At 39.2% G+C, this 12,605-nt stretch overlaps 1 protein-coding gene across 5 annotated transcripts in view; it reads right to left on the reverse strand.

The window, feature by feature from the left end:
* cadpsa (Ca2+-dependent activator protein for secretion a) overlaps window positions 1-12,605 on the reverse strand; it is a 164,951-nt gene that overhangs the window by 87,784 nt on the left and 64,562 nt on the right. For all 5 annotated transcript variants that reach the window (XM_037102211.1, XM_037102210.1, XM_037102209.1 and 2 more), the window contains exon 8: window positions 10,589-10,655. In XM_037102211.1, coding sequence (XP_036958106.1) covers window positions 10,589-10,655 — 67 coding nt within the window. The remainder of the gene's footprint in view (window positions 1-10,588; window positions 10,656-12,605) is intronic.

The following is a 12,605-nucleotide window of genomic DNA, read 5'->3' on the forward strand; positions in this document are numbered from 1 at the left end:
CTGAGAGCAGGCTGTGCCTGCACGTTTAAATGCTAATGAGCTCCGTCTGTCAACATGTGCCTTGCCTGCTACACACCCCTCTCAGGGAGACAACGCTTCTTACGCCAGCCTCTTACGCAACTGTACCAGTTTGACCCAGAATCAGACCCAGAAGGAGAGGCTCCTGAAGAAATACAGACTCTGCAGCTGCAGCAGGACATTTCAGAATGGTTAGTGTGTCTGAATAATGTTAGTTTGTTCATATATGTTGCTACAGTTACTACCATGTGGCTAATGGCTAACAGCTAGTGAAAGCTGTGTTTGTCTCCAACACAGTCTCCAAACTCTTGGACACTGTTTGCATCGTCTCTGTCTCCAGTCTGCATGTTTCCAGACTTTTTACTGTGACAACTAAGCTCCATCGTAATATTATTAACATTAAACTTGCTTCAAACGCCATTGCAGGCAGTGGTCCCCAACCACCGGGCCGCGGACTGGTTGTCCGTGGTTCTGCAGAGAAAGAATAAATACGATATTTTATTTCCGTTATATTGACGATCATACTCAGAAAGTTGTTTTATTTTGAAAACTTGACATGTACCTGTTTCAGTTGTGGTATACCCTAAAAAAATAAGCCCTCAAGCTAGCTGAGACAGTGGAAAAAAACTTCTTCTTAGAGGTACTTTGCAAAGCAAAAAGGAATTATGATGAGACAGAAGAAGAGGGAGATGGACAACTGTATTCAAGTTGCCTTATAAAGTGGCTAAACTGCAGCTGTGGGGACGGCAAGTGGACAACTGCTGGAGACTGCAAATGATGGTGGCCTTAACCTTTTAGGCCCCAAGCCAATTTTCTAGGGTTAGAGGTTAGGGTTAGGGTGAATCACGAAGTTTGGTGTTTAGTGGCTTTTTACACATTGTAGCCCAGCTTCTGCTGTTTAATTTGATATAAAATACAACTATTTTCTTTCATAATTAGTGCAGTAGTGGCTCTGTGGTTGTTCTGCATGTCTTAAGGTTTAGGGTTAGGGTTAGGGTTAAAAACCCCAAGGTCCCCATTTAAAGGGTTTATGTAAGTTAGGAGTAGACTGGAGAAAGGAACACACTTCGGAATGTAATGAGTTGCACATGCAGAGCTTTTCAGTTTTGCTGAGAAGATCACAACTCCTGCTCAAAACACACCATACAACTAAGAAGCTTCAGCAAATCATCACTTTAATATCTTAACATTCAACTGGATAATGCAAACTGTGACAATATTATTTCCTCACTTGGAAACCGGTACACTCTAGCAGCACTACACCACTGTGTGTGTGTGTATGTTCCTTGAAAATGTATTATTTGCCCTATTGCTGCTTTCTCTTTTGTTGTAGACTTTGTTTTAAGGCATTATACTACTTTTACAATTACCATGTGTACTCCTTTTTTTTAAACACAGGTAAACTCACTAACTCACTCACTCCTTTCACATGCCAGTGAATGACATGACCTCATTTTTTTTTCCCTTTGTGTGTCCCATTTGTCATCACCAATGCACCAGAAATATCATTCACCTTGAATCTTATACATTGTCAGAATAGATCCAGAAGGCCTAAGAAGACCTTAGAAGATCAGAGCTGATAAGGGAAGTTGCTGATGAGTGAGACATCTACCTTTTCTCTGATCTCTGATGAGTTGCACATGTGGATCAGGCAGCTGACATGGTAAGTAAGACACAAACAAGGATGTTCAAGCACTGCTTGACAAAGACTAATGGAAAGACATACAGTTTTTCTCAGTTGCTTTGGTGCTTTTCTCACATCACTATTAACATTTGCAAAACAGGTCAGAACTCGGACACATTTCTTCCAACCTTATTGCATTGTTTGCAATCACCATTGAACAAATGGCTTCCTCATGCTGTGGGGTAAAAAGGGGCCCTCTTCCACCTCTGCGAGTTTGTCTTTCAATCCTATGTGGTGCAGAGTAAAATTACAGTGATGTACAGTAAACTTGAGATATTATGAGAGTCTGGATTACTGTCCAATACTATACATACCTGTTCCCCCAAAGAGAAATGTTTGAATGATTATATTCACAGGGGTTCTTCCAACATTTGGTTGCACCCTCTGATCAGCCTCAGCCATTGTGAGGCCGTGATTAACAACATGGTCCACAAATGTAGCCCTGATTTCATTAGGAATCTGCCTATGTATTTGGCCTCTTCTCCCTCTTCCCCTGTTTTGTCCCCTTCCCCTTCCCCTTCCTCCCCGCATCCTCACCCACGATGCTGACTTTCCATTTCTGTGTCACAGAATTGTAGAAATGGTACACACTATGTCCTGCTCGGTTCTTAGTGAGGGTTCATGGGATTCATCCCTGAGTGACTGTGAACAAGTGGCTTGTCATTGGTTACAGCTAATACTTCACACACCTCCTCGTGAGTGAAAGCTGAAGTTCACCTGAGAGCAATTGTTCAATTTGATATTTGAAATGATAAAGAAAGGTATAAAATTTGCTTGACAGAATTTGATCACAAGCTCAACTATTTTGTATGTAATGACTGAAGCAATGAAATTAAGACTATTCGTTTCATTGGGAACAACTATTCAGCATCCCTAAGTATAGTTCATTTTGACTGACATGACATAAGCAAATGATAATGTTACAAAACAGTAGAAAACTGATACTGATACATGTCCAAAAGCATTTGCAATTTGTTCAGAGGAAGGAGAAATTGCTCCTATGATGTGCACAAATGATTAAGTGTTGTGGAGGTTGAACTAATAGTTATGAGAATTATCATTCTGATCTGAGAAAAGCACCAAAGCAACTGAGAAAAACTGTAATAAGCCATTTGGGCCGTTAAACATGAAATTCAAAAATTCATCCATTCCTATTTGAATGTAATGATCTGTTCAAAATTACAGTCTTAAGGGCAACAGGCTGTTCAAAGTAATTTGCCTTGTGATCCAGCGTGTGAGGCCCTCTAAAACTTCACTATCAGCTTGACCTACTGCTTGCCCTATTGACCCTTGACCTATCAATTCAGCTAGTAATGTTACGTCATTTGCTATGAAAATAGAGGACACTAGTGAGCAAAGCCGTCCTGGGAGGACAATCAGAACACCAAAGCATCTGAGAAGTAGCGCCTTGAAGCATTTGGGTTCTTCACCACCGATGGAAAAGTAACAAACAAATATAAGGCTGTCTGTCAACTTTGTACAAAGCAGCTGTCTTACTCTACAACAACAAATCTGCCGACTCACATGCTAGCTTGCCACCCACATGAAGCAGCAGAAGCTGAGGCACCACAGACGAGTGGAGCTGCCAGAGCAACTTTCCAATTCAATCAAACAAATTGCGTGTCATTTCAAATTCATTTGAACTTGATTCTTTGAAAAACTGACAGTCCTACAAGCCAATGGCCAAAACTTCAACACATGCTATACCATCGCACCAGAGAAGGAGAGTTAAAGATTAAGTTAACATATTCACCAGATGAGCTCAGCTTGTGAAAAATACCTGTGACTACTTTACAGTTAATTGACAGGAGTAAATCCCAACAATTTACATTCACATTGCACCACAAAAGACAGATGTTAGGTAGTGTAAGTGGGTTTTGGGCCACTGTAAAAGGTGTATATGGTATTCCAGTTTTATGGGGAAATAAACTGCAGTCTAACTCATGCAGCTTATTTGAATAACCACAAATAATTCTGTCTTCAAACTCATGCAAGTTCTGTGAGGGGATATTCACTAATTGTTATGTGTAAACACTGATGACTAGGTGGCCTTGTTTAACTAACTTGTCTTGCCTCAGTTGTACCCAAGCTCCACCTTGCCTATTTTTGATTGGCAGGTTGTTAGCCAGAGTCAGGCACTTCCAAGATGGCACTCTATGTTATTCCTTTGAAATTAAATGCATCAGTCAAGTAGAAAAGAGAGGCTTGCAAGACACACACAGGACAGAAAGAGTCAGGAAAAGAGGGAGGGGGTATGAATGTGACAGCTGTGTTACTTGTAGTGGACCTCTCATGTGCATGTGTGTTATGATAATCACATTATAATAAAGTGGCTGAATCAGAAGGTTAACTTGAAGAGGTGTACAGGGAAAAGATGTGTGTTCATGACCAGCAATAATGAGTATGTAATTAAAAAAAAAGTAGCAAATAGAGAGGCTGTGTGTGTAAGTGCATGCATGTTTTCTAGCATGTGTTTATGCAAGATAAAGAATATAATGCCATCTTTTGTTTTAATACAAATGCAAATGTCTTTTCTCATCCAAATAAAGAACTGCTTGACAACTTACGAAGGATTGCAGAGTTGGACATGTGAGAGTTTAAAAGTATCTAAGCATTTGAATAAAGATGCGGAGAGCTGTAATTACAATAACTAAATATGACTATATTGATGTGGAACTCCCTAAAAACCTGGTATTTCACCCGGGGGTGGCGCCTTATGTCCTGTGTCACATAGAATGTCACATGCCTGATGCACTTTTTTGATGACTTGTATTGGGTGACTTGTCACTCGTAACATCATACATAGTTGATTATTTGTTTTTGGCCATTATCACTGCTACTGTCCAGTGTTAAACCAAAAGTGAACACTGATTTATTCATTTAATCCAGATCTTTGATCTTTTATTGCTTAAACCTAACCAAACAGCAGCTAAAAAGTTGACATTTTTTCAATATGTGAAAACAATACATTGAATTCCACAAGTAAAAAGCCATGAAACTAAATTCAAAATTACATGCAAGTGTTTCCCACACACAAATCATCTGCACATTGCCATCTCAACATATTTATACTTCACTAATTGAGCTTTTTTATACCCTATCACCTAAAGGCCTAAAAATTGTGTTACGAGGCAGAATATCACCTTTCATGTACATGGTTGAGGTTATAAACACAAATGATTGAGAAACAACATAAGCTCAGAGCAGGGGCTGAGATAGTCACTGAGCTTGCTGAAGTGTGCATTGCTGCGTGCTGCAAAACTATGGCCATCTGCAGGATATACCACGTTTTTAATGAGTTGTACATTGACTCAGCCAGCATACCTTATGAGGCCTCTTGGGTGGGTGGAAAACATACTAAATTTTAAACATGATGCATATTTTATTTAATCTAAAATTGATTTAGTCAGGAATCATAGCCATATTACAAAAGTAAAAAATGCCAGTATCATTGTTTTTGACTCCTCATCAGATCCAGGTCTAAAGATGAATTAAACATTAACTCAGTTTGTTTATAGATTGTCTGCAGGGACAACCCCCAGTGGATGGATTCTAAGGTATTTAGCCCAGAGCTGCTCAAAATGGGGCTCACAGGCCAAAGTTCACTGTGCATAAGGTTCAATTTGGCCATACGTTTCCAACTAAAATGAAAAATTATTAAAAATAAATTTTGCTGCATGATATTTTTTAGGTAAACATGTAACATGCTCTGTAAATATATAGAATCCCTAATCATTATCATTATTTATTTTTCTTATAATCTGAGCACCATGTGCAGTTAATTAAAGAACTTGGGCTCCAAATACTATTTTGATAATGTATTTTGATAATAATAATATATATATATATAAGAGGCATTTGCTTTTGGCCATTGGGCCCACTATTAAACTACAATTTGGCCCTCCAAAAAAGAACATTGGAGTACACCCGATTCAGCCAGTCCCTGGTATTTCTTCTAGTTCCCCATAACCAAAACTGGGGTTTCCTTTAGTGGATTTCTCAGACTAACATGTGAACTTCATCCATAAGATAATATATCTCATTTGTGACTTGTTTTTGAAAAGTGCTATATAAATAAACTTATTGTTAAATCATGTAACATTTTTTTTTACAAAGGCATGTTTTTTAGGCTTGACCTAAGAAGTACTACTACAATCTCAGGCTGCACTTAGACTCAAAGGAGGTCAGTGAGTCACTGATTTAATTAGGGGCAAACCCAAAATGTGCTTTAAAAGTAATCACTGAAATTTACAAAATCAATTCTAAAATATATAGGTAACCAATGAAGAGATGCAACAGGCTTCCTGCAGCATTTGAACTAGTTGAAGTTTGGAAAGGTCGTATTGATTGAGACAGGATGACAGTATGACAGGATGATAATTACAGTAATCTGAGCAAGTTGCAATGACAGTATGACAGTTTCCAGCTTCTTAGCGAATAATACAGATCTGATTTTAGAGAATTCAAAGTTGCAGAAATTCCTGCAAGAGAGCACTAACCAGTGTTAGTAACAAGAGGTGTAGTGACTCTATTGCTAGCTGTAGCTGGCCTGCTGCTACTGTAGCTGCCAGTCATACCATCCTGTCATCACAAATCACTAGGCCTGGCCAATCCGTCACAGTTGCCACCTCTGCTGCTGCAAGTGGTAGCTCTCAGTTGAGCTGCAGCTGCATTGTGTGTGTGTGTGTGTGTGCTTGTGTGTGTGACAAATGTGATTCCCCATGACAACACTGATGAGACCTGAGGCCAAGTAAAGGATTGGAGGGAACCGGACTGACTCTCCAGCAGCTCCCGTGCCTTCGGGACACCACAGTGGCAAAACAGAGTCTAAACTATCGACCCCCCTCTACCCATACCCCAAAACACTGGCTTCCTTTTTCTCTCTCTCTCTCCCTGAACTGTCAGTCAGCAGAGAAGAGAGAGGGAGGGAGAGAGACAGTGATAAAGATAGAGTGAAGGGATTGCTACAGTCGTTTATAGTCACATCATTACGGGAAACACATGGACATAAATAGTGGAGATGATTTGCTGGATGTAGCATATGTTCACAAACAAACTTCAGAAACCAGAAGCAAATATCTAATATTCTATCCATCTCTGACATGGGCTCAGAGTTTTTATTCAGAACCATCAATCTTTTGTCCCCTGTTAAATTTTATTTTGCAAATTTTTCCTCACTCAGGGTTGATTTTTTTTTTATTTGATTTTATACAAAAACATAACATACATATCCTTCTACTCTTAATATGTTCAGGCATTGAGTTATATTAATGCCTGAACATATTAAGAGTAGAAGGATATGTATGTATGTTCAGGCATTGAGTTATATCATTTCTGATGTGACAATTAAGTAATTGAACTGAACTGAAATGAATAGAACTGAGTTTAAATAATTTAGGCTTATGGAAATTAAATGCAGGTATGTGAGTTAATGCTAAGCAAATTAAAGTTAAATGGCTTAAATTAAACTGAAATGAACAGATAGAAAATATACTAAGCTGAACTGATTTTAAGTGAATCAAAACTGATCAATCACTGAAATCAATTGAAGTGACACAAACGTAACTGATGTGCACTGAGCTCAACTGAACTAAACTCAAGTGAACTGAAGTGAACTGACTGTCCAATGTAGACATATGTGCAGTTCAAGTCAGTCCACCATGAACACGCAAGGTTTAGCTCAACTGCAATCTCCCTTGGATGCTCAGGCTAAAACCACTATACTGATTATGAACTGATGAAGGAGAAGGGAGCATAGAGGGTGGGTGTGGCATGGGGGGTGAATAAAGGATAGAGAGAAGGAGTAGAGCATGAGGAAGGTAGAGATGACAGATAGGCTGAGGTAAAAGATGTAGAATAGGTAAAGAAAAAGTAATGGATGAAAGGAGGGGAGTAATGTCAAGAGACAGGAGTAGATGGGGGCTCCAAGAGGTAGCTCAGGTTCTAGTCCAGGCTTTTGCCACCTTACCTCAATGACTTCCATGCCCACAAATGTCATCTGAACTCTGCAGCACATCCAGAATGCAGCAGCCTGGCTGGTCTTACACCTGCCCAAATTCTCCCACAGTACAGTGCTCCTCCACACCCTGCACTGGATATAAGTGACTGCTCAAAACTGACGCAAGACTCTGATACTTGCCTACTGTTTTGCATCCTACATCTAGGACATGGTAAAACCATATACTGAAGCCCTTCACTACACTCTGCCGCTGCTAACTGGTTTGAAACTCCCTCAAAATGAATCCCAACCGTTTCTTGTCCTGGCTGCACAATGGTGGAACCAGCTCCCTTTTGACATTGATATCAAGTCAGCAGAAACTCTACGCATGACTCAGACTTAACATTTATCTGGTCAGACTGCACTTCAAAAAAATCACTTTTTGTAAATCATACTCAGCACACATAAACCTTTCCTACATCCCTAAAACACAACTCAGTTATCGATTGTTGGAAGAAACCATCTCAAACCTAAGCACAGTTGCTCCTCTTAATGGTTTGTTTTGACCAGTTTAGTACTGAAACTGCATGTATTAAAGTTATTAATGACCTGCTCTTCTCTTGACAGAGATGACAGCTCAATTTTAGTTATTTCAGATTTATGTGCTGTCTTTGATATCCCCTTGCATCTCTTGGAGACTTGGGTTAGCATCAAAGGTTCAGCTCTAAGTTTGTTCACTCATGTCTCGATAACAGAACCTTTTTTTAGATGCCCTTGGAAACACTACTTCTTTAACAGCTAATCTGACTTGTGGTATTCCTCTAGGCTCCATTATGGTCCTGCTCTGTTTCCTATTTATGTCCTGCCTCTGGGCCTGCTTATTCAAAATAATGAATTGTCTTACCAACCTATCTCTCAAATATAATTAGTTATTGTTCCAAACTTTGGCAATCTGTCAAATAATATCATGCAAGCTGCTAGGAATCTAGGTGTAATCATTTAAACTAACCCGTGCTTTGATAGTCAACTCAAACATTTTGTTGAGTCACATTTCTTTCTCCTCAACATAATCTAAAATTAAGTTTTTGCACATGTAGTGGATTCTGGATATGATGACTTTGACATTAGTTTTGGGCTGCTAAGATGATGAGCAAAACTTAAGGTTAAAGTGTGTAAAATGATGACAACATCCAAAGGCAGTGAGCAAAGACAAAGTGCATCATCTTAACACAGAAACAAAAAGTATGTAGTTGCTGTACGTATACCAGCCCACAGACAGCATCTCTACTCAAACACACAGCAATAGTCAGACAGTGTCTGTACTCCTCAAGACAAACATCCATGCACATCCATGGACTGACATAAAAACAAACAAACATCTCTCTCTCTCTCTCTCCCTCTCTCTCTCTCTCTCTCTCTCTCTCTCTCTCACACACACACACACACACACACACACACACACACACACACACACACACACACACACACATACACACACGCACACACCACACACACGCACACACGAGTGCTCAGTCTATTGACCAGTATTTGTCACTTGCTATATATTTAGCTGGGAGCGAGTGAGAGGCTTCAAGTCGGCGGTGCTCAGGCTTTTCTAGCTGCAAGTGTTAGGCCAGCTAGTGTTCACTCGACTTTGTCAATCCCCTGTCAACTTGTAGCTCTGAGACATATCCTCTGCAACGCACAAGAGACAAGCTGTACCCCCCTCCTGCTGCCCACCTCCCAATGCAGAGCCACCAGGAAATGGCTGCTACCGTCCCCCACACCCCCACCACCCCATCTCCTGACAAAAGCCTGCTTGGCCTCTCCATCATTTCTCTGACAGCCGAGGGAAGACAGCTTGGCTGCATCTCTCTTTCTTGCTGCAGACACAACATGTGGGCAGTGAAAAATATTATCACCACAGAGCACAACTGATGTTAAAGGCTGCTCAGGGTTCTCTCATGGCTAAATCAGATTCTCACCATGTTTTCTTGACAGTCCAAAATTCATTTTGTAGTTCTGAAAGTATGCTACATAGCGAAGACCTTGAAAACATGTACACATATTTGTTAAGAATATTTGTCTAATCTTATAACTAAAGGAGCTATGAGCGTTAACTGATGCATTTTCTCCTGTTCTTGTAGATGTAACAATCTTCAAGAACCCGGTTGTTAAAGCACCCACCCCGTGACCCTGTGAACTTTGTTGGACCTATGACTGGATTTAACTGGTCAAAGACAACATACAACAAAATGTCACATAAATGATCAATCTGTCTTAACTTGATTAGAAGGAACATCAGTTTTGCTAAGAAAGATACTTTTATCAAATATCCTAAGTTCTGTAGATTTTGATTTTGATTGTAGATTTGTACAGCGCCAATTCACAAAAAAAGTTATCTCAATGACATTTTCCAATTGGAGCAGGTCTAGATCATACTCCCTAAAAGTAAAGAGCATTAAATACTCCCTAATGATGTGTCCTTCTATTGCCTGCAACAGCAAAACATGTCGAGCCTGAGTTCTGTAAATTTCCATCTAAGTCAAAATAGGGCTGCAACAATATTTTGTTGGAGGTGTATAACGATGATGATGATGATTGTTAGTAATAATAACAATAATTATTATGGTTATTATATTATGAGTATAATCATTATTAAATGTATCATAAATTATATTATTATTATTATTATTATTGTTATTATTATTATCATCATTATTATTATTATTATTATTGTTATTGTTATTATTATTATTATTATTATTGTTGTTGTTGTTGTTGTTGTTGTTGTTATTAATACTAATAATAATAATATTTTTTGGGGGGGGGCGGGTGTTGTTGTTATAAATTACTCATGATATTTTCTTTCATTAATGGCAAAGTAATAATGTAAGAACCAAAGAAATAAAATCCAGTGAAAGTATGACTCTGCTATATGGGCTTACCTGAACCAGCACAAAGAATCTTTTCTTCCATCTTTTCCACACATTTTTGCCAATAGCCCAAAGGTACCTGTTGAATTAAAAAACACCCATTAAGACAAAAAACAAAACACTATTTTTCAGTGAAGCTGCTGTAAACTGAATGGAATATTTTTGCCTCTTTCTGGTGTGTCAGGCTGATATGATAAAAGTCTGATGCACTGAGCTGTATCCTCAGAGAGGATAGAGAGAGTGGTAGTGTAATGCATCTACTAACCTCTCCTGGTAGAAAAACATTACTGCAACCAAGCGCATTTTAAAAATCCCTGAGCATCTACAGCTCAATCTTTTGTTCTTTGCTCAGTGGCACGTGTCCTAGTTGACAGAACTTTCTGGAGGCAGATATTTGTCACACTCAATACCACTTTTCCATTTATGTGCACCTAAAAAGTGTCAGTGAGGCAACATGCTGGGTACCAGATCCATGGATCTAGGACATCTAAAATGCAGTGCAGCCATCATCAATTTTATCAACACCTGTAAAAAAGGGGAAAAAAATGTCTGCAATAAGAGGGAGAGTATAGACTAGTTATTACGACTTTTGCTGTTTCTTGAACTGGCAATAAACAACTTTTTTGCTATCTTTCTGAAGTAAATCCTGAGTGCACAGTGGAATGGGTGTAGAAAAATGACACCACTCCTGTACAGATTGGTTCCTTGTAAGCCTTGCTTTCAATGTGCCTTTTGGTCTGCCACAGGGCGGCACAAAGGAGGGGTGCGTGTCATTGCACAACAAAAACAGGAAGAGGCATTTTCTGACCTGGTCACTATCCCCAGGTAACGGCGAAATACTGGTATAAAAGAGGGAGAGTGATAGAAACCAATTTTAAAATGGACAATCAAACAGACGGGCAATTGTTTGTGTATTCCCCTGTTGATATGTGTTTTCCCTTCCTACTTGGACCTGATACAGTGTAAAACTGCCATTCTTTCTACTAGGTCAGTACATAATAAAAATAGTTACTAATTAATAAAAACAGTTGTTTAACTCTGCTGCTTCAGAGCCCTCAGATCACAGTTTCTAGGTCAAACTGGGATTCTTACAGTTTGTTGCTATGGACAGTACAGGCTGCTAATGCCATGTTGCTAACGCTGTTACTTTCATTCCAATGACTGGGCAACATTTTGAATTCACTCATACTATGAGCAAATACCTTATCAGTGTAATTTTTTTGGACATAATAAAGAACTTGTAGAAACATTAAATGAGCTTAAAATGAACTTATAAGTCTGTGTGAAATCACAAATTATAGCTAAATCTTGGATCACAGAACAATCACCATGTTTAATGTAATAACAGAATTATACATGTGTTTTGCTCCAGTAGAATGCATATGTAGGCAGGGTCTACAGGAAGTATGGTGAAAGTGGACATTTAGTGTCGAGCAACTATACAAAAACACTAAGACCTCTGATCTGCCCACGGACATACATAAGGTGGAACTGTTGTGTTTTCTTAGAGACTGAATTATAGGCTATGACTGTGCAGTACACAGGGAGATAATACAGCTCAGATGTACCAAATGCTATTGTGTATCATTATGCAGATGGAACATTCTACATATTTTTTCTGTGAAAAAACACATTTGTTATACCTGCAAGTTAATGCCAGCTCCAGAGAACTACATCATTATTTTGTGACAACAAATGTCTCAAATCTGATATTTTCTTTTTACAGATCTAATCTATTAGGTTTGTTGTGTTGAGTTGAGTTTTTGTTTAGATGTGACTTGAAAGCATGACACAAAAAGAGAAGGACAGGAAAGGGGCCTTTGTGGTAAAAGAACATCCGAGGGTGAAGACCCCAGTTTGATTTGTCTCTGGTGCTCCCAGCCTAACTGCTGGTCTCCCTGGTTAGCCCACCTCAGCTTGCTTTAGCGTGCCTTTCCCTGCGGTTTCTCCCGGAGTGCTTCTGCCTGTCGTCCTAAATAAACCAATATCCATGAGTTGACACATGAGGGCCCTGCTTGTGTGCTCAGCA

The sequence above is a fragment of the Acanthopagrus latus genome, chromosome 6 (assembly GCF_904848185.1).
Source record: "Acanthopagrus latus isolate v.2019 chromosome 6, fAcaLat1.1, whole genome shotgun sequence".
NCBI lineage: Eukaryota > Metazoa > Chordata > Actinopteri > Spariformes > Sparidae > Acanthopagrus > Acanthopagrus latus.